We start from the raw sequence: 19839 nt of genomic DNA, 5'->3' as shown, positions 1-19839 counted from the left end.
GTTTTGCCTTTTAATACTGATCTTCTACTCATTATTTTCTTTCTATGATGCTTTTAGGAATACAAGTTATACGAGAAAGGAAAACTACTTAAGGGAAATCCTCTTTGTGCACAAGTCAAGAGTAGCTGTTCAGGATCGATAACTGATTTTTTTTTCCTGCTTTTAACGGTCCTTGCAGCCATCACCAGCTCCTCCAACAGCTAGGTGCTATTCGCCTGCTCAGTAGGTGGAGCAGCGGATACCAAAGCAGGGACAGTCTAGACTGAACCCCGCAGCGGTCCTCTTTCCCCAGGTCCTGTGGCTTCGATTTGCTTTATTTTTCCACTCGTCTTTCTTCTAGGCTCTCGGTGGCGATGCTCAGTGGAAGAGTTACGTGAGAAGAAACGTCTGTAAGAACGGCAGCGCTTCGCCGGTAGCCGTGCTCCCCGCTGCACAACTGCCGCTCTTCTCGGCGTGCAGACACACGTCCCTCGGAGGCTCCGGTAGGAAAGAGGGGGCAGCGAATTAATAACCAAGAAAGGCTGCAATTACCTCCCGTTCGGCTGGCATCGGGCTCAGAGAGGCCGAGGCTTCGCTGAAGTGTCTGTCCTAACCAGAGCCGAGCCATGGCGGCGGCGGTGACAGCACACCGGGGACACGAAGCTCAGTCCTTGCCCAAACGAGTTCGCGACGGTTCTTCCCTGCGGGGGCTCCCTGGCCCGGTTATTTTGTTTGGAAGCCGGCAGCGGGGAACAGCTGGGGCTCGGAGCGGCTTCGCCCGGGGCCTGTCAGCGAGGTGCCCGCAGGGCTGCGCGGCCGCGCGTCGGGCGGCTCGAGGGCGGAGATTAAAAAAAACAAAACGGCAGGAACTTGCTGCCGCCCGGCATCAGATCATCTGGCTGTACACAACGTGTCATTCGCCCAGGTCATGACAGCATCTCACGGACCTGGAGCATCCGGTGGGCGGGGGAGCCCGCTGCTTTGGAGCAGCCGCACCCTCTTGCTCTCCGAGCTCTCCTCCCGGGAGGGAGTGGGACAGTCCTCAGCGCCGACCTGCGTTCCGGGCTGCCGGGAAGCGCAGCACCCTGGCTTCGACGGCTCCTTCCACGCCCGGGGGAAGTGCATGATTACAGTAAACCTTTCGTCTGTATCCTACTTTAAAAGTAAGGTCGGTGTAGGAAAGATGCAGCAAGTAGCGGTGCATGAAACAGCGTCTGCGCTGCTTCTCCTGTAGCAGCGGAGAGCGCAGCCTTTCCCAGCAGCAGCAGCTTCTTCCCGCAGGTACTCCACTGACAGGTGTTTTCGTTGATGCACTTTAAAAGACCGAGTTTTTAAAAGCCGAATAAGACCAGACCGGCGAGAACTCTTTGTCCGCAACGTGACTACAAGTCCATCGTTATTTCACAACAGGCCACGCACAAGGCAGTGGTGTGAACATACCTCGGCCTCGCCGCCCTGCAGGGACCTCATCTTCCGAGGCAGAGACATCCCGGCCGGGTCCCAGCCCACGCCGTGGCCGTCGGTCAGTGCCCGTCGCTGGCGGCTCCAGGAGATGCTGGTTCCCTTCATGGCCGGGGGATTCAGCACCGCCTGCGTGACTTGGCAACATAAATCTCTCTGACTCCGGAGACCAGCTGAGTTTCTAACTTAAATGTCTGCTGTGGAAATCGCAGTCTCCCGCGTTGCTCGCTGGGCTGGGAATCATCAGCTGGCTGGGGCCGGGACACACTTGAGCTATTTCACCATGTTGAGTATTTCCACTGGTGCCAAGGAAATATTAGCAGGATCGTTCCCAGCAGCTATAATAAGTGCCGAGGTGGGAGTGAAAGGTGTAGCATGCCACTCCAGACACAAGGGAAAATCTTCCTATACTTCTCCCGCCGTGAAAGTTCCTTAAACAGATTTTTTTCTTTTTTTTTTTTTTCTTTTTTTTTTTTTTTTTTTGGTGGATGTGGGTAGAGACGAAGAGCACGGGGGTGTGGCAGCGGCAGGGCTCTTTTCATGCGGTGGCTTTCCACCAGAAGGGAAAAAAACTAATCCTTAAATCGGTTAGTTGTTCGAGAAGAAATGACATACGTATTCGATACTTAATTACTGAAAATGTCAAACACATAATATACTGCACAGGTGGAAGAAACGACTCGTTGTTCAAGATCTGCCTTCTCTCTGAGCTCCACCCTTATTTAAAGTTTTCATTCTAAATCAATCGATATCTGTGGGAGACACGGAAAGAACAATTCCGAGCCGCCTGTTTTACTACATAGCTTTGTGACTGCATAATATTTAGGGTCCAGAATGACGTCTTATGAAGGGTAAGGAGGAGCGGATATCATCTGTAATAGCCAAACGTCAACTTGTTTAGCATGTTTAATTAGGATTCTTGGCAACCTTAATACTTCACATATTTACAAAGGCAGCCTTCCCTCTCTGTCTTTGTGAAGGTGTCAGATTCAAGTGGGAGGGCTTATACGAGCAAAAACAGTGGTCGCGATCGAATCCGATTATTGTGAATCACCGTCACTTTTCGGGGTATATTTTTCGTGTAAAACAGAAAAAAAGCCAGAAAAGGAAAACCGAGCACCAAACCCGAGCCAAAAATACAACGGCCCTGCTTGTTTTGAACTCCCTTCACAAAGCCTCTACTATACTCTTCTCAAACCCAAAATGGTGGGATATTGCATTCTCAGTGCATTTGATCGCATTGAGAAAAGCAGCGCTGTCCCTCTGTAACCCCGGTAGTCTAGCAACACGGAACAAGCCTAACGGTGCGTTACTTTATCAGTTCTGCTTGCCGGGCTAAATTAAAATGATGATGAAAAAGCCCATCGCTCCAGCCACTGAAGGGGCTGGTAGGGAAACGCTCCATTAAACCCAGATCAGGAGCTATTTATAGAACTAAGCGACTGCTCGTTAATGTCGCCTGCGGGTACCAATGAAACCTCTAATAGACACAGGGCTAAACATTCGTACCCTGATTCTTTTTCAGTCCAAACTTCCAGGTAACAAAATACTTAGCTAATGAGCTTTGACCGGGCAAGTAGGGCAAGAAGTTTAAATATATCATTGTTTTGAAAAAAAGACCCGTTTCTCCCACGAAATAATTTCCCATCCCCTAAAAAAAAACAGAGGTAGCTGGGGAAAATGGGAAATAATTTTAATTCACAAGGGGCACGGACTAAGCAGAACGACTCTCGCCATCAGCAAATTAAGATTTGACTGTTTGTCTCCGCAAGCGAAGGCCCTATTGAGAAATCTGGAGAAGGAAGACAGCTTGTTATCTGCAAATGAATCTCTTGCTATAACGTTGTGATCTGATTGTGCATTTGTTTCCCTTCTTGCATTTCATGTGCCTGCGCGCTGACTGGCTGCCAGCGCTATCTTACCAGCCCAGCAAGCTGACGAATTGCTCTTTAATAAGGCTCTCGTTAATCTTTTTCCCCCAGGAGATCCGTATTTTCCAGTCAGATAAGGTTGAAAAATTTCAGACAGCGGGAGATGGCCAAACTCTCTGCTCGTTCCTCGCCGCCGGCCTCCCCGGCGGGCGCTGCGCTTCCCGCACGGGGGGCGGCCGGCGCCTGCACAGCCCGGTTTATGTCAGGAGGGGCGGCATGGACCGCAACCGTCCATCCCGCGGCGGACAAGGCCTCTGCCAACGCAAATCGAAGGGAGGGCACCGCGGCCGGTAGCAGCGGCGAGCCGGAGCGCAGAGACACCGTGCGGCCGGCAGGGGGCGCCCAAGGCCGCGGTCCGGGGCGAGGGGATCGGTCGGCGCTGCCCTCGGAGGTGGTGGGACGCGCCGCGGGACTGTCCCGGGCCCCGGCGGAGGCTACGCGCGCCGCGAAGAGTGGGTGCGTTTGGGGTCGTACGGCGAGGAACGGGGGGACTTACCGCATATCTTCAGCCCGATCTTCCTGGTGCACCCGTGAGCCACGCCGCACCACGAGTCGTAAGCTAGAAGAGAGGGCAGAGTCGTTCCCTTGGGGCGGCGGATCTCCCCGGCCGCCCTGCCGCCCCCTGCACAGCTCCCGCGGGTGGCGCCGCAGCGTGCCGGGCGCGGGGCAGCTGAGGCTCGGGTGACAGCGAGGTGACAGGCTGGCCCGTCGAGAGGAGAGGGAAAGGCACCTGGGACCCGAACACCTAATAATTTACTGGCGGGGCTCCAGGGAAGTGGCAGCTTAAAATAAAGTGGCATGAAATGGGGTCACATAAGAGATCAGGAATTAATTGGGTGAAAAATAGTATTTGACTAGATGATCGGACTTGCGTGACTAAGCCTCGGCCGGACTGGCGAGTCGCCGACGGTCGCAGTAGGGACGCCCCCGGCCCGGCCACCCCCGCAACACCCCTGTGCGCCGCGGCCCCCTACGTAGCGGCCCTACATCCTCCGGCCCTGCACGCGTGAGGAAACATCTCCGAGAGACTCCTAAGCAGGGGCAGCGCCGGAGGCGCCGCCGCACCGACGGAGGGGACAGGCTCCTTCCCAGTCCCGGTGAGCCGCGGCTCTGCCGCGCCCCGGTCGGCTCCACTGAACCTGGGGACGGCGGGGAATGAAGGCTGGGACCGAGGTGGAGGGGGAGTCGGCTTCTGCCCAGGGCACAGCCGAGCCTCTGAGGCCCCTGGTCCGCGGCCCCGGAGAAGAAGAAGCAGAGAAGGGGCCCCTGCGCTCCCGGCCGCGCGGAGGAGCTGTCTCGGCGGGGACGCTGCCTGTGTTTGCAGGCGGGGAGCCCCGGGCGGGCAGGGCTGGTTGCTGCTGTCAGAGGTTATCTCAATTTTAGCCGCGCTGCCAGTTAATTCGATTTCTGCGTGTGACACCTCAGCCGAAGGCAGCAGTGTCTGTCACTCCTGCCTAGAACAAGACCCGGTGCTACCTTTTTCCCCCTCCCCCGTTCCTTCCAGTTGCAGAATAATGACAATAATGACTCCGATGCTCGTGCCTCGTAGCCCTTTCAGGATAAAAGCTATTCCCCACTTTGCTGTGCCTGACAACCTTTCATTTCTTACTGTTGCCCGCTCTTTGTCTCTGGTGCTTTATAGCATCGAGACTCTTTTTTATTTATTTTCGGTAGGCGACAGCCTGAATTGCCTGGCAGGGCTATAAACTGATTCTCTATCCACCTGCAGCAGCCTCAGCTTCCCACTCACACCTCAATAACTCAAGGCGAATTTTGAGCAATTAGGAATACAAGGCTTTGAAAAGCTGCAATTAGCATCCAAATTTCCCTTGATTACAGGCTTCAGAGTAGGCTGAAAGGAAGCTGCAGCATTAGCATTAATAAAATGTAAGCGGGTGGAAACACCCACTTTAAGCCACTGGTGTAACTTCGCCCTTTAACCGATTCATTTTCTCTACACCCGTTTCAACAAACCTTTTTTTTTTTTTTTTTTGGCCATCTGGGGTTTTAGGTTTATTGTCTAAATACCTCAAATGTGGCTGTAAGACAATGGCAGCGCTGGCCACTGAGGTGGGTTTTTCCTCCCAGCGTTTTATTCACCACAGACCCACCTCTCCCTCTCCCACTAGAATATGGTTTCTTTGTGTATAGCACTTTCCGCACCTTGCTTAAGGGCGCGGAACAGGGCTTCACGGATTTATGGTTTTGTTTCGAAATTGATCTTTCCAAGCCTAGGTGGAGAAACCTCCAAAATACTTTCAACGAGGAAAATATTAAAACCTACTTGTGGGTCGTAAATTAGTTGGGGTGGGGTCCGGAGCGTCGTTGGAGGACGAAGGAGCAGAGGCAGCCATCCCTTTAGTAAAGCCCCAGTCCTCAGAGCCTGGGTTTCTTCCGATATTCCTCTGGGGGGTAGGCAGGAAGGAATTTGCTGGAAGGAAGAAAAGGCGGCTTTAGTAGTCAGGTCTCCAGGAGAACCGCACGGGAGTCCCGTCAAGAGGCCGGCAGTTTGCAGCCCGGCGTGAGGCGCGCAGGTCCCGGGGCGGCGGCAGGACGGGCAGGGGCCGGGCGGGCAGGAGCCGGCCGAGCCGGGGCCGCGGGGCTGGGAGCAAGCGGCGCGCCTGGAAAATGCCTCGACAGGCTGAAGAGCGAAATCGTCCCTTCGCTGGATGCCGAGGCGCTGCCCCCCGCGCCTGAATGATGGATATAGCAGAGCATGAAGTCTATCGCAATTCTATCGGTGGCCGCTGAGCAGGGCAATTGTGTGGTTCGCGTTAAATGGAAACCATCGTGCAAAGCGGGCTTCGAAATTATCAGCCCAACCGACCTACAGTCCCAAACAGAGCCCTTTTCTGTGTGTTATCATCCGATCCCCAAACACACGACAGGCTACGCATTCAGGAAAGACTAGTAGGCAAACCCTCGCCATCACAGAGGTGCATTTTGCCCAGGTCGAATGACAGGCGCCACATACATGTGTATTTGCACACACATGTTTCAGCAAATCGGGACCAGTACGTGCTCCAGCACTCTCTCGTGCCTGCGCTCGCTTTAGCGGCACAAATGGCAGGAGAAGGGATGTCTGTCTGGGGGAAGGAAGGTGCTGGACCAGCCATCGCTCCTCGCCAGATGTTCAGCTCCTTCCTGGGTGACACGGAGCTCCGAAAACCGATACAAGGTTGCTGGTCGAGAATTGCCGGGTCAGTGCCCTGCTCGTCTCTTTGTCCCCACGGTCACCTGCGATTTATTTTATTTCACTTGTAAAGAAAAAGAAGGTCACAGTAACGAACGAACGTTTTCTTTGTTAGCGGCTTTTTTCAAATCGGTAGCTACCGATTCATTTGCACTGCTGGGCGGATTTACGCCCGCGTGTAAAAGCAATGGATCACTGATTTCATTCGAAAACAGGTATTTCACTGCTTTTAAGGGAAAAAAGAAAACAACCATAAAGCAGAAGAGATTCTCTAGACAATGCCTGGAAGTGAAGTAACAGGTTAACACAATGTCCAAGGCGCTGGCTGTGTCAAAATACCCGTTATCCCCCTATAGGTACGACAGCGATCAAAATCGATTTTAGGATTAAAAAAAGGCAGCTTCAGGTGCTGAAAGAGGTTCCTAAAGGTTTCAAAAATAAAATACGGTTTAGGGCAGACTTACCGATGAGGCGAGTGGACCACTCTTGCTGCCGGAGTCCAGGCAGGCAGGACGACTCCAGCCTGAGAGCGACCTGCCGCTTATAAACTCCGCCAGAAACGACGTCGGAATACCAATCGCGCCGCGGAATTTAATGCGAGATGACCTTTTTTCCCAGAAGTGCTCGGATTTGCTTTTTTAAAAGCGTGAATCGCCGGTTGATCTGCTTCGACGCAGGCATGAGTCACAGGACTGCCGCCACCCCCTCCGCGCAGCTCCGCACGGGGGCTGGGGACCGCCGGGGCGGCCGGCTGGGGCGGGGAGGGCCGGCCCACCCAGCCCCGGTTGCCGCCGCCGGTGCGCTTCGCCCCGGGGTGGCGGGGCTGGCTCCCGAGGCGGCTGGGGCTGCCCAGCAGCGGCGGGGCCAGAAACACAGACAGGGGTTTCTGCTTTGCGAGTTGAGTCCCTTGTGCGGGCGACGCTGGAGGCTTTCCCTAGATCACGCTGGCCTGACCTGAGGTGGCCGGCTGCGCTAACACGCGGCAGAGCACCGCACACAGCAGCGTGCGGGCAGAGCCGACCGGGCCGAACACCCGCTCGCACCGTCCCTGCGACCTCGGCACTGCCTCACGCAGGCTGCGGGCCACGAGTGGGTCCAGCGGGGTTCGTGTTAAAAGTAGCTTAGCAAAACCACGTCCGGTCGCTGTGCTGAGGTTCGGTGTGCCCGGCGGGCTCAGTTCGATGTCCCCGCCACCAGCGGGGACCAGCAGCGCCCTCCACCCCTCTCTCCGGCAGAGGGTGGCAGAGGCACAGGCACCGCCGCGCTTTGTGCCTTCCCGGCCACAGGGAAACACCTGGATTTCTGTGACTTGCCCTCAGTGTTGCTGTTAGATTACGAGTTCATATCAGACATCCTTTTGCTAAAACGAGAAATATTAAGACAACCTTTTTTCTTTTGTACCACCAACAAACCCACATCCGTGTTTCTTCACCCCACACCCCAAACATCGCAAACACTTTGCTGTGGTGAGCGTGGTGTTACATTTCGGCATGTCGTGGTAGCTACGCAGATGCCTAAACCAAACCCCTCTCACAAAGGTAGCACGTAAGGCCCTGGGAGTAACCTGCAATGAGACGGGAGAAGGGGAAACAGACTGAGCCAGAGATTTTAACCGGCTGCAGGGGCTGCCGGCCAGCATAACGATAGGAGGGACATGTCCTTGGACTCGAGGGAAGAGCAAAAACTTACAAGCCCATTGTGGAAAGGAGATCGGCCGGCCGACAGCATTAAGTACCCAAGACGATTGATTTGCCAGGAACGCCTACTATCTAGGAACCAGACACGTAACAAAAACATCGACAGCTCAAAAGCTAGCTTTTAAACAGATCTCCAAAGGAATTAGCAGCCCTAGCTGACACGACCTTTTCCCATCTATTCCCCGCTATCCTTTTAAAGGTATTTTCAACCAATCGGACAAAATATTTACCCAGTGCAGAGCGTGAGAAATAATAATATAACTGTGGCTAATTGTATTTTTAAACGTAAACAAACATTCATATGAAATCGTGACAGGATTGAAGTGCAAAGAGTCAACGAAAGGTCACTCAAAGATCTAAGCAATCAGTCGCTGCAGTGTGCCACCCGGTTGGGTCTGTGCCTGGCAGACACACTGAGTGTGCACTCATTCCTTCCCTTTTGACTTTCCAGAAATGCCTGTGTCTGGAGTAAATAGAAATGTTTTAACCTAAATATTTACGCCCTCGGAGAAGCCGAGGCCCGGCACGGGAAGGAGCCAGACAATGAAGACCAGCGGGCTTCCCGCGGCACGGTGGAAATAAGAGTCGTTCCTGGCCCCGCTCAGCACCGCGGACAGTTCCCGCCCCGCACAGCCCCGCCCCAGCGGCTCGGCGAACGCGCTGTCCGGCAAGGTCAGCGACAGGGCCCGGGGGGGCGGAGGGGGCAGCAGCCCCGCACCAGCCCGGGCGCGTGTGCAACCCCGCTCTCTCCTGGACGGGCAGGAATATGTCGAAGCCGGACCCCACCGAGCCCGGCACCGCTCCCCCGGCCCTCCAGATGGCGCTGTATCTCAGCCCAGAGCCTCCGCAAGGCCGGCTTGCACAGAGCCCGGCTTGCACAGAGCCCGGCTTGCACAGAGCCCGGCTTGCACAGAGCCCGGCTTGCACAGAGCCCGGCTTGCACAGAGCCCGGCTTGCACAGAGCCCGCCCGGGAGCGGCTGCGGCTGCTCGGAGCCTCTGCTGACGGAGGTCTCCTTCTCCTGGCCCTGGCAGGGACAGGAGAAGCGAAAGGAAGCAAATCCTGCGGCTCCGCGGGTCCCTCCCCCCTCGCTCCCCCTGCGCGGCTGTGCACCACTCAAGGACACGCTTGATAACTCGTTTGCAACAGACACCCTTAAAACTCCGACCTAAACCCAAACCACTCCAGCTCTGGAGGTTTCATTCACTACCCGCCACACCAAGACCTTTGAAACAGCCTTGCCAGTTGTACGTGCACAGGCGGGGCCACCCGGAGAGGTACCGGTTTCAGTGAGAGTTCCAAGCCTTCCCCTCCAGCTGTGCTGCCCGAGCTCTCTGCTCAGCCTCTTTGCTGTTCTCTTTGTCCATGTGTCAGCCCGCTTTCTTTGGCTATTGCTCGAGTGCACTGTAAGCACAGGTTAGAGGATCTCTTCACAGGCTGAAGCCCCATAAGATGTGGCTTTTGCTTTGAACCCAGACGTTTACCAATGTGAAACACGCAGGAAAATACACTGACCCACAGTACCAGCAAGGCAGCAGGATGCAGGTTTATATATAGTTCCCTTAGCTGAAGCTTGTAACCAGCACATCAGTTAGAACTCACTTAAAGAAGCCAGACCATGGCGTATCTTAAGTTCACCTCCATCCACTAACTGGACATGCTAAAATATGAATCTTGAGTACCCCGGGTAGGCACAGGAACGAAAGTGATACAATAAACATCTTTGGCAACAAAGACCAGTCAATGATTATACAGTATTTGTAACTGTGGGCATATAAAAATGACTGTTGAGCAGAGGAAGATTGTGCTAGGAGCTGCATACAACATTTTAAGAGGCAGGAGCACCTTCTACCTACACTGTAAGGAGTTCACAATGTAACTACAAGTAAATGGAAAAGCAAATAGGGGAAAGGCACTGTGCCATATTTTTTCTTGTTGCTTCATAGTCTGAACTATAGTCATGTTATACATGCAATTATCTGCAGGAGGGGAAGTAAATTTGCCTTCTGGTGATTATTATCATTGCCATTTTTACCTCCAGGAGAGTTATCTCTCTGTTGTCTTTTAATTTGCATTTTGTTCAGCTTCTGAATATTCTAGTTGTTTGGGCCCAGGCATGCTCTTTCCCTGAAAATGTATACAATAGTATGTATACTGTACATCTGTGATGTTCCTGAAATTGTGGTTTTGTATTTTTATCTTTGCAGCCTGTGATTCTTTTTTTTTTTTTCCCCCTTTAAATCACACAGTTATAATAATTTGTAATCCAGTATGTTATTATGAAATATTAATTGTATCAGGTACCTGTTTCTTCTCCCACCATTCCTGGTACACAATTATGTCTCATTTACCTGCATCTTTGACAGAACAGCATAATTTAAATGGCAAATTTCCTTAACTCTTGACAAAGAAAAAACGGAAAACCGTTCAAAACTAAGTATATCAGAACTTTCCTGGCTATCATCTGCAGTGCTAAAAATATAGAGATAAACTACTATATAGCTGGGGAAAAAAAAAAAAAAAAAAAAAAGAACGTGTCAAGAAAAAAATAACATTTACTCTAATTATTTGGCCCTGTCTAGAAAATTCTACAAATGGAAATTCAGTGAAGACTATGGATTTATACTCCTATTCTACAGATAACTTTTGCTGTTTTATGGCTCTTGATAAAAATATATGAAGGTAAGCGCTATCTTTGCTTTGGGTTTTATGGTCAGTTACTGATGTACCCCACTGTCCCATATTTAAGGATCACGTCCATCACTCAGATTTCAAAGACAACTCAAGATCAGCTGCCAGCTAGAACATTTGGCACTGCTGTGATGAAGGGCATTTAGAAAAACTTAATCCAAAGCACATTGTTTTACATACTTCGTGGCTTCTGTTTTCAGGGTGTCCCCTTCCTGATCCATGCTGACACATGTTGCTGTCCATTTTTATCTGGTTCATCTGAAAAATATCCCAAAGAACAGCCCACATCCTGAAACAACAGCAGCAGCAAATCACAACTCCCAATATCGCCAAGTAAACATGGAAGTAAGCAAAGAACCCCATTTACTTCCAAACTGTAACACAATGAAAGCAAACACAAAACCTTATTTATCTAGATGAATCAAATAAAACTACTTGAGTTGGAGAACTGTGATTTTAGCACCAAAAAGTGATAACAATAGTGATAGTGCACCCATCTAGTCTCTTTCAGTTTTAGGGAATTGCAATTGTTTACCTTGTGTTTGAAATAAATTTTATTTCCTGCCTCCCCCAATAATCCTGTAGAGCCAAGACAGCTAATGCTTGGATTTTCCCCTTGTGATATGTTGTTACAACTGTTATGTCTCACTGAGTTGTATCTTTTTATCCCATAGGAGGGCATCAGTTTACAATGAGAACATTCAGTCATTTTAGTAATGCTGCTGCAGGAGATAATGCAGTTTGGCTCTCCAATCTCAGAATGAATTTGGAGAGCTGGACTCTGGGAGTTTTTAATACATGATATATTTAAATTAAGCATATAAGAAACATGGGCTTTTCTGCTACTTTTGAAAGCACTTCTCAAATAATAACTCAGTCTCAGGTATAGGCCTTCCTAGGTCTCAGAAATTTTCAGGATCATTATAACTCTGAGCTTAACTCGGCTTTTAAAATTTCTTTTTCTTTTCCCTCTTTTCTCTGTGGTGGGTAAATCAGGTTTTGCCTTGATGAGTTCTACTATTTCACTAGTACTGATGACTAATCAGAGTGAAATGATGGTCTTCTGCAGCACCATACTGGAAATCCTTCACTCTTTTTGTATGTTTTTAGCTGTAATATTACAGAAATCAAAATAAAAAACTTTTCCTGATTGAAATTAAAGTGTTTAAGCAGAAAACCAATACCTAAATTTTGCAACAAGGTGCAAACATAGCACACAAATACAATCAGGATGATATGAACAGCTACAAAAATGGACAGTTGGCACACTGTACTCTCAGAACTCAGATACCAAGTTTGTCCACCAGAGAATACAGATGGGCAGGTAAGAAAAAACTGATTGACCTCTGGTGGACTGAGTAGTTCGTATTCCCTAACCTAAGCAGAATTCATTAGCACTCTCACAATAAACAGATTCCTGTTTTGAGGTAATGGAGGAGTGCATGAGCTTTAAATGAAGTCATCAGCTGTTACACTTGCATTTCTTTTCAGTATTAGTATGGAAGATTATGAAAGCACAGAGGGGCAATTTTAAGGAAAAAACACTTCTCCCAGATGAAGAGACTGATCAAGAGGTGATTCAAACTGAAGACATTGGCTCCCAGGCAGAAAAGTCAGATTAGAATTTTCATGTTACAGACATATATTCAGATCTACTTATGTAATAAATTCCTGTTCTCTACTTTGGCCCCTCAAAAATTCTCCGCAAGCCCACATTTACCTGACTTGTCTTGCTGGCATTTTGATAGATGCACCAGAAGAAGATGACCACAGGAAAATGCAAAGCTGCTGTCATCTGGGGGGTTGTTAGCAACTCAGCACTAGAAAAAGAGACACAATGTAGTCATGTATCTTTAACAGGTCATATTAAGCCATGAAAAAGTTTTTTGAAGTTTATGCACATCAGATAAAGAGCAGCACTGCTCTGAACAATGAATCAAGCATAACCTCTCTCTTTATAATCTTAAGGGTCACTTAATGTTTGCCAGGGTTTAAAGGAAATGTCTGGGAAGGGATTCAAGAGAGCACTGGGTAGTGCCATGGTCCCTGACAGGCCTGTTCTCTACAGGATAGGTAACAAGGCTACCTGCACTCCTCTCTGACTACAATGAGAGAACACCAACCTGGGACTTCACTCCTCAGCATTCTTCTATCAGTCATCTTTTCAAAGATTAATAATCTCTTTAAACAGAAGTCTAAACTAAACTACACTGATGCTAAACTGAGCTAACAAAAATTCTGAAAGATTTGACAGATAGCCAGGTTCATGCTATTTGTGCCATACAGAAAAGTTTAAAGTCAGACATGTAGTTCCACTGGCTTTTTCCTTCAGAGAAAATTCTGTACAAAGGCTTTGGGGATCTAAAGACTGCAAAAAGACCAACACATAGCTCTTCTGGGTTGTAAAAGAGTCTAGAATCTCCCCCTCTGGTATCTGAAATGTCAGACCTGGAATTTGGCTTGTGTATTAGCGTCAATCAGCCCTCAATGCCTTCAGAGATTAATGCATCTAGAGGCAGGCTACATAAAAAGCTGCAACAGATTGCAGTCTGCAGTAAGAAAGACCAGCGTAACTGCATTCTGGTTACTGTTTTGTAACATGTTAAAGAAATTACTGTATTTATTTCCAAGTAAATAGGCTCTTCCTCAAGATCCATACAGCATGGAATCCAGGTTACTGAAGGATAACTGCCAAGAGGTATAAGAAATTCTTGTTCGAGTAAAGGCATTACAGATTGACCTGCAAGTTTAAAATGTTTGTTGGTAAACAACCAGTTTGAAAGTGCAAATTTTAAACCAAAAAACCCCGCAAAAGATGCAAAGTATGCAAAGAAGCTATTCAACCAGTTTTAATCACTCAAAAGATCAAGAAACAAGCGTTTAGTAACGGGGTTTAAAAAATGCACATTCAGCAGAGGGTGAAAACTAGTTTTATGTTTTACAGTTATAAATACAACTTCTGTCATTAGACATAAAAGATGCGATCCAAGATATTTAATAAAATACTTCAATTCCTTAAAAAGGTAGGTAAAGACAAACTAGTTTTAGAAGAAGTCCACTTCCCAGACAGTCTTGAGAAGCCCTGAAAAGCATCATTAAAAGCCTTCAACACTTTTAGTTGAAGAGGTAAAAATCCCTTTACTATGCTTTCCATATTCAGTTTTAGTTACTCAGAATAATATCTATCATTTTTAGAGTCACTAGGCTGATCCTCTTTACAGGTTCCTAGTTTTGATTAACCAGATAGAATTAGTTTCAGTAAAACTTTGGAGCCCTTCAGAGACCCTCCATATTAGTCCCTTTGTCTTCACTCCTGCTTTTCTGTCCAATTCACCAGTAACAGTATGTGAGCTTCTCCCAATCTCATTTATAGACACTGTATGAAGATAACAAAATAGCTACGGCACTCATTCAAACTTTACAGCACTTTGAGCACTCCACATTGCCAGAGGGCCACTTTCTGAGCTCTGTGACATGTACTTTGCTCTTTAAATAAGCATGGGACTGTGAAAGCAGATGACATGCCCATTTTGAAAATAATTTGAAAAAAACACCACCATTGTCCTTCTCTTTCACTTTGCAGTAATTCTTTACAAGAAACATGAAAAACAAGAATATGCTGGTAACAACAGAGACTCCAGGAATGACCTTTAGATGCCACTGAGACACATTGTACCTTGTAAAAAGATGAAGTACTGGAGAGCTGCAGAGGCACCTCTGCAACACAGGAAGATCTTTTCAAGTAAAATAAATTATCTCATCTCAAAGATCTGTGGTTTCATGTCCTTTATGCTGCTCGAGTTTCATGTCCTTTAGGCTGTGGAGTTAAACAAAGAAACAGACATTGCAAAGCTAAGCCTTGTTGAGAGTCACAAGTATTTGACAAGCTTCTTCCCTGTCATATTTATCCCAACAGATCTGCATCAGGATTTACTGAAAGAAAAATAACACCACACAAAGGTATCACAGCAGATAAAGCCAATAAGAAACCAATGGAAGTTTTAATATTTGTATAAAAATTTCACATTTATTTAAGCATGAGAATATTAACTGATTATCTCCCCAAGACTTATAAATAGTCTCATCACTACTTGAGCATTTATTTTTCATATGAAAAAGAACACACAAAGCATTTATTCAATATAATTTAGACACATCATTGGTACAGTTTTTTCTTACACTGAAGTAAAAGGAAAATATACCCTTAAATTTATAACACAAAATGGCTAATATGTAGTCTTAAACATTAATATCAGTCCTTAGAATTTCTGTAGGGAAAGACAACACTAAACTTCAATGTACTCATGTGTTTATTAAAATATGTTTATTGTATCTTTTCTTCTGTCCAGCCCAGAACAGCATGTTCTAGCTATATTTGGTTTTTATTAGTTACTTTACTGAATGTGATTACACTCAGTTTAATTCTCTATCCCCATACAACTATAGGTTTTGTACAATAAAATTCTTACTATTTAAAAAAAACAAACTGTTAATACAATTGGAGTTGGGTACAAGCCTTACTTGCAGTAGCATAGCTTAATCAAAGTATTTTTTCAGTATTTTAAAGCAAAAGAGTTGCACTATCTGTCAAGTTAGATACATACCTTTTTACAGGCATGCCAGCCAATTTATATCAAAACTTTTAAAAACACTTATTATCTATTTCTTTCAGCATTGTAACATGGTTCACTTAGCTGACACCATGTGGACACCAACTGATTTGAGGTAATACATATGGCAGACATCCCACATAGATATCTCCATTTAAAATGGCAGAAGATATTAGCACAAAATGTAAACCATCTCGAGTTTATGTATATGATCTGTTCTTGAGATAGTCTACTAAAATGGGAATTTGACTTTCAAGAGTGTATCTGAATAATTTTAAAGTTTTAATGCCAGTCCAGAAAAATCATCATATTTATAAAGTAGGAAGAATGACTCCCAGTCTATGATTTTTCCCTGTCACTTTTAAGAGCATGAATATGAATCCATTTAGGTTTTGAGCAAGTTCTTCTCTCTTAGAAAAATCTCCAAATTAAAAAACAAGCAAGAGAAGCTGAATGATGTGGACACTAAAATTAATATTAGTAATTCAGGAATCACAGCCTCAAAGAAGTTGATAATTTTCATTCAATTTAAGTGAGAAAGGATGTGCTCCACTTCTCTCTGGAAAACAGCTGGCTTACTTATCTGTCATCCATTCCAAGAAACTAGACTTTTGTTCTTTCTACAGCCTAGCCATGGTCAGAAAACAGCTGAAGAGCTGCAGAAAATTTATTGAAGATTCCAAATCCTATAATCTTTTTATGCAGACCAAACTCACAAGGAGTGTGAATTCAAACTACCCCAGTTGAGTATGAACATTTTACACCACAGTGACACCTGCCATTGCTACTGCTATTCATGCCATCTCAGTCTATGTCTTTTATAAATGATAACAATAAATGAATACCAAATTGGTACAAACCACAATCTTATCAGTTATGTAGATTTTTTTCTCAGCATTTTTGTAACTGGCACTTATTCAACATTGCTATGTGGTTTATCTCCAAATCTGGACAAGAGACTTTTGCTAAACCTATACATTTTTACAGAGACCTCAGGTAAGGCTTTTTGGTTGAATACTCTTAACAGCTATTTCATTAATGTCAAGACTATAAAAATCACAACAATTTTCAGCAAGCAGGTGGTGTTTTTTTTTTTTTTTTTTTTGTTTTAAGGCAGTATTTCTGTCAATCAAAACTACATCATTATTTTGCAGAATAGGGAGTTTCACATAATCATGCTGGACGATTAATTTTCTGCTGTTCAAGTGGTGCAAAGGAACACCACAAGACTAATAGTCCTAAATCACTATGTTTTGCTCAGTTGACAATCTATATCACAGTTTCCATGTGACTTGCTGCTCCAGTGGGAAAATACTTCGTCAATTATTTCTGTCTACATCAAGTTCGCAGGTGTCATCCAGTTACAGAACAAGGTAATTTTTGCAGGTATATGTCCGAAAATATTAGAAGGACTACAAAAATTCTAAGATCTGATATTAATGTTAGTAAAGACTGCTAAAATTTGCAAGAAAAAATATGATTAATCAGTATACTTCAACATGTCTGATGGAGAATCAAAATAATCAACTGAAATACTGTAGAATCTCCAAACTCATTTTCCTTGGAATGACCAGAACCTTTTTCATTTTCTTCATCATTGCTATTTGAACAGCTAGTACTCTTTGTGTCACTATCACTGCTTTTGTCACTAGTTTCTTCATCATCTTCCCTCTCCCAGGCAAGTTTCTGTACTTTTTCTCCCATAAAAATGCGCCAGGTCATTCATTGCTGCACTGCATTTTATATTAAAAAGAAGCAAGCAGGGCAATTAGTTTTACCTACATTCAATTAATTCATTCCATACTGATCAATCTTTTCTAACAAGTGAAAAAAGCCTTGTAATACTTGTGTGGCAGACTGCAGAGTTGAAACTATGAAGCCAGTTTGTATCCTGAAACATGCTGTGACCACTTTGCTCTTGGAATTGGCTCAACATAGCTCTAAACCTAGCACAGCTGGTCACCAGAAACTCACTCATTTATGGGAGAATGCTCAGATGAATTAAGCCACTGTTTAATCTTCTTCGTTGCTCCTGTTTCCTGTAGCTTCACAGCAGCAAGAGAATGGAAGATTCCCGCCCTCACTCTACCCCTTGCCCTGGGTATCGGTATATCCCAACTGATACAAGACTAAGTCTTGATCACAAATAAGTGATGTAAGCCAAAGTTAATATGCAAGAGAAGAAAATGTACATTTAAACCAGGCTAGGGAGTATCCAAAGATGAATTAAGTTCATCTTTGTAATGCTTTCCTCCTGATACTACAGAATTCAAGTGACTTCTTGTGGCTAACATCCTTCAACCTAATACCCATTTCATGACAAAGACAGCTTACATTTTGGTTCAATTAAATTCTCTTGAAGAAGTAACGTCTCAGACTACCATCAGATGTCTTTTTGTGAATCTACCTGGGGTAGTTTAAAAACTTATTTCCTTTACTAATTTTTACGTGTTCCCTGATGGAAGTTTCCCGCCCAAGTGCTACAAGAGTTTTCTGGAATGTTCCTCTTCCATTCTACATGTTCTGAGTTTGGACGACTGTTTCTGAATTTGTAAGATCTCTGACTCTTTTTTCTCTCCTTTAATGTACTGCAAAATGAATACTTGCAGTTGAACATTAACGATTAAGTTTAAGATGTAGAAAATCCAGATGTAATAGAAGTATTTTCTCACTTACTGTTTTATTTTAAACACAGATTCAGGTTCCTATTGGTACAATAGGTGTTCATCTGTGAAAGGCAAGAATGCCTCTACAATAAATACTGTAGTTGTGATTTTCAAACTTACCCATCAACACCTTTTCTTCAAGAAGTGAAAAAAAATGCTTGGCCTTAGTATTTTTTGGTTCATAGATGAAAATTGCCATCGGATGACATATTATCTATGTGATGACAAAATAAAGAGAAAAAATAGAAATAAATCTGCAACTTATGGTTCATGAAAGTGCAATTTTTTATATATATATATATATATATATATACATATATATATATCTCCTCAGTTATGCAAACTGGTCCAACAAAGACCTTACCTCTGTCCTCACACCTTGCCTATGTCTTTAGCTCATTAAAAACATCAAAATGCTGTCACAGGAGTCACTCTCCTCACACTTTTTCTTTCCTTGCTGGCACGATGAATATTTAACAGTATAACGGAGAAAGGAATGATTTCAGCAAAAATGTATAACATAGCCCCTATCCATAATGGCTTACAGTTTGGTCATTTATTATTTGTTTTCCCTGAGAAGTGGGAATTGAGATTTAAACCCCTGCAAGAAAAAGGAACAGAGTTTCAAAAAACCTCAGAATGTACAACTACTCAGATTTTAAGAAAAAGGGAGAACAGCATTGTCATTCTATCTTTTTCTCTGTGCTAGGAGAAAGGATGGGTACCTAACTTTTGGAAAAGGCCCAGGATGGTAACTCTCTGAGGAGACTTAAACTCCTTATTTACAATTTACTGGCTTAAGAGGCTTCTCAGCTCAGTATGTTGAATTACAGATGTCTCTCCCTGGGCATCTGACTCTTCTCCATAGTGGCTATTTATTTACCATTAATGCCAAAAAGGAAAACATAAAAAAAATTGAGAACTCTACAAAAGGTATTTGCATAGAGGATTAAAAATAATTTAAAGTACACTTCATTTCAAACATTCCTGTCCTGCTTCCTTGATTTTTGATTTCTAGATAAAAGTAACATAAATAATATTTTAATAACATCATTGCATTCCTTAAAAAAAAGTAATATATTCCCAGAGTCTGTTGAGATATAAAATTTTCACGGAATTCCTCTGTAGAATTTCTTTACACTGGCTGAATCTTCTTGTCTGCCACACAAAGTTATTGATGCAATCAGAATTTCAGACTCTCCAGCTTCCGAAAGTACAAAGCTTATTTTGGAGCAACTATTCTGTAATTTGTCTGCCATCAGGTGTTAGTTCCATGTCAATCTAGCTAGAGGGCACCCACCATGTATTTGATGAACTCTGTAACACGTTTTCTTTTTGTTACTACATAAAGGACTATTCTCTAGAGGGCTATATTCAGAAGATAACAGAACTAGAAGACATAGTTCACATAGCCTGCAGTATGTTTACAGGCAAATGCTTTACAGAGATACGCACTCATCTCACTGGTGAAAATTTCTCCATGAGGCCAGATAAAAACAGGTGCCAAGACAGCACAGTCAGATATGAAGGAAAAAAAAAATCTCCCACAACTGAGCTTCACAACTGCAAGTTGCTTATAACATCTACTATAAATCAACCCATCATAAGTGTC

At 45.3% G+C, this 19839-nt stretch overlaps 1 protein-coding gene and 1 long non-coding RNA gene across 3 annotated transcripts in view; both read right to left on the bottom strand.

Annotated features, from left to right (window-relative positions):
- Positions 1-7248, bottom strand: part of GAD1 (glutamate decarboxylase 1) — a 32217-nt gene extending 24969 nt beyond the window's left edge. Inside the window, exons 1-3 of one of the 2 annotated variants that reach the window (XM_065068677.1) lie at positions 7029-7248; positions 5656-5802; positions 3868-3930 (exon numbers count right to left, since the gene is read on the bottom strand). In XM_065068677.1, the coding sequence (XP_064924749.1) occupies positions 3868-3930; positions 5656-5725 (133 nt within the window). In that variant the 5' untranslated portion in view covers positions 5726-5802; positions 7029-7248. 2 annotated transcript variants of the gene reach the window in all.
- A 3734-nt stretch (positions 7249-10982) lies between these two features.
- On the bottom strand, positions 10983-14764 carry LOC135579855 (uncharacterized). Its single transcript, XR_010473677.1, has 3 exons — positions 14628-14764; positions 12672-12771; positions 10983-11209 (listed from the first exon to the last, which is right to left on the bottom strand). It is a non-coding gene; the product is annotated as an uncharacterized LOC135579855 (long non-coding RNA).
- Between the last annotated feature and the right edge of the window lie 5075 nt (positions 14765-19839).

This window comes from Columba livia, chromosome 7, assembly GCF_036013475.1.
Source record: "Columba livia isolate bColLiv1 breed racing homer chromosome 7, bColLiv1.pat.W.v2, whole genome shotgun sequence".
NCBI classification, from domain to species: Eukaryota; Metazoa; Chordata; class Aves; order Columbiformes; family Columbidae; genus Columba; species Columba livia.
This window is presented reverse-complemented; position numbering and strand designations above follow the sequence as displayed.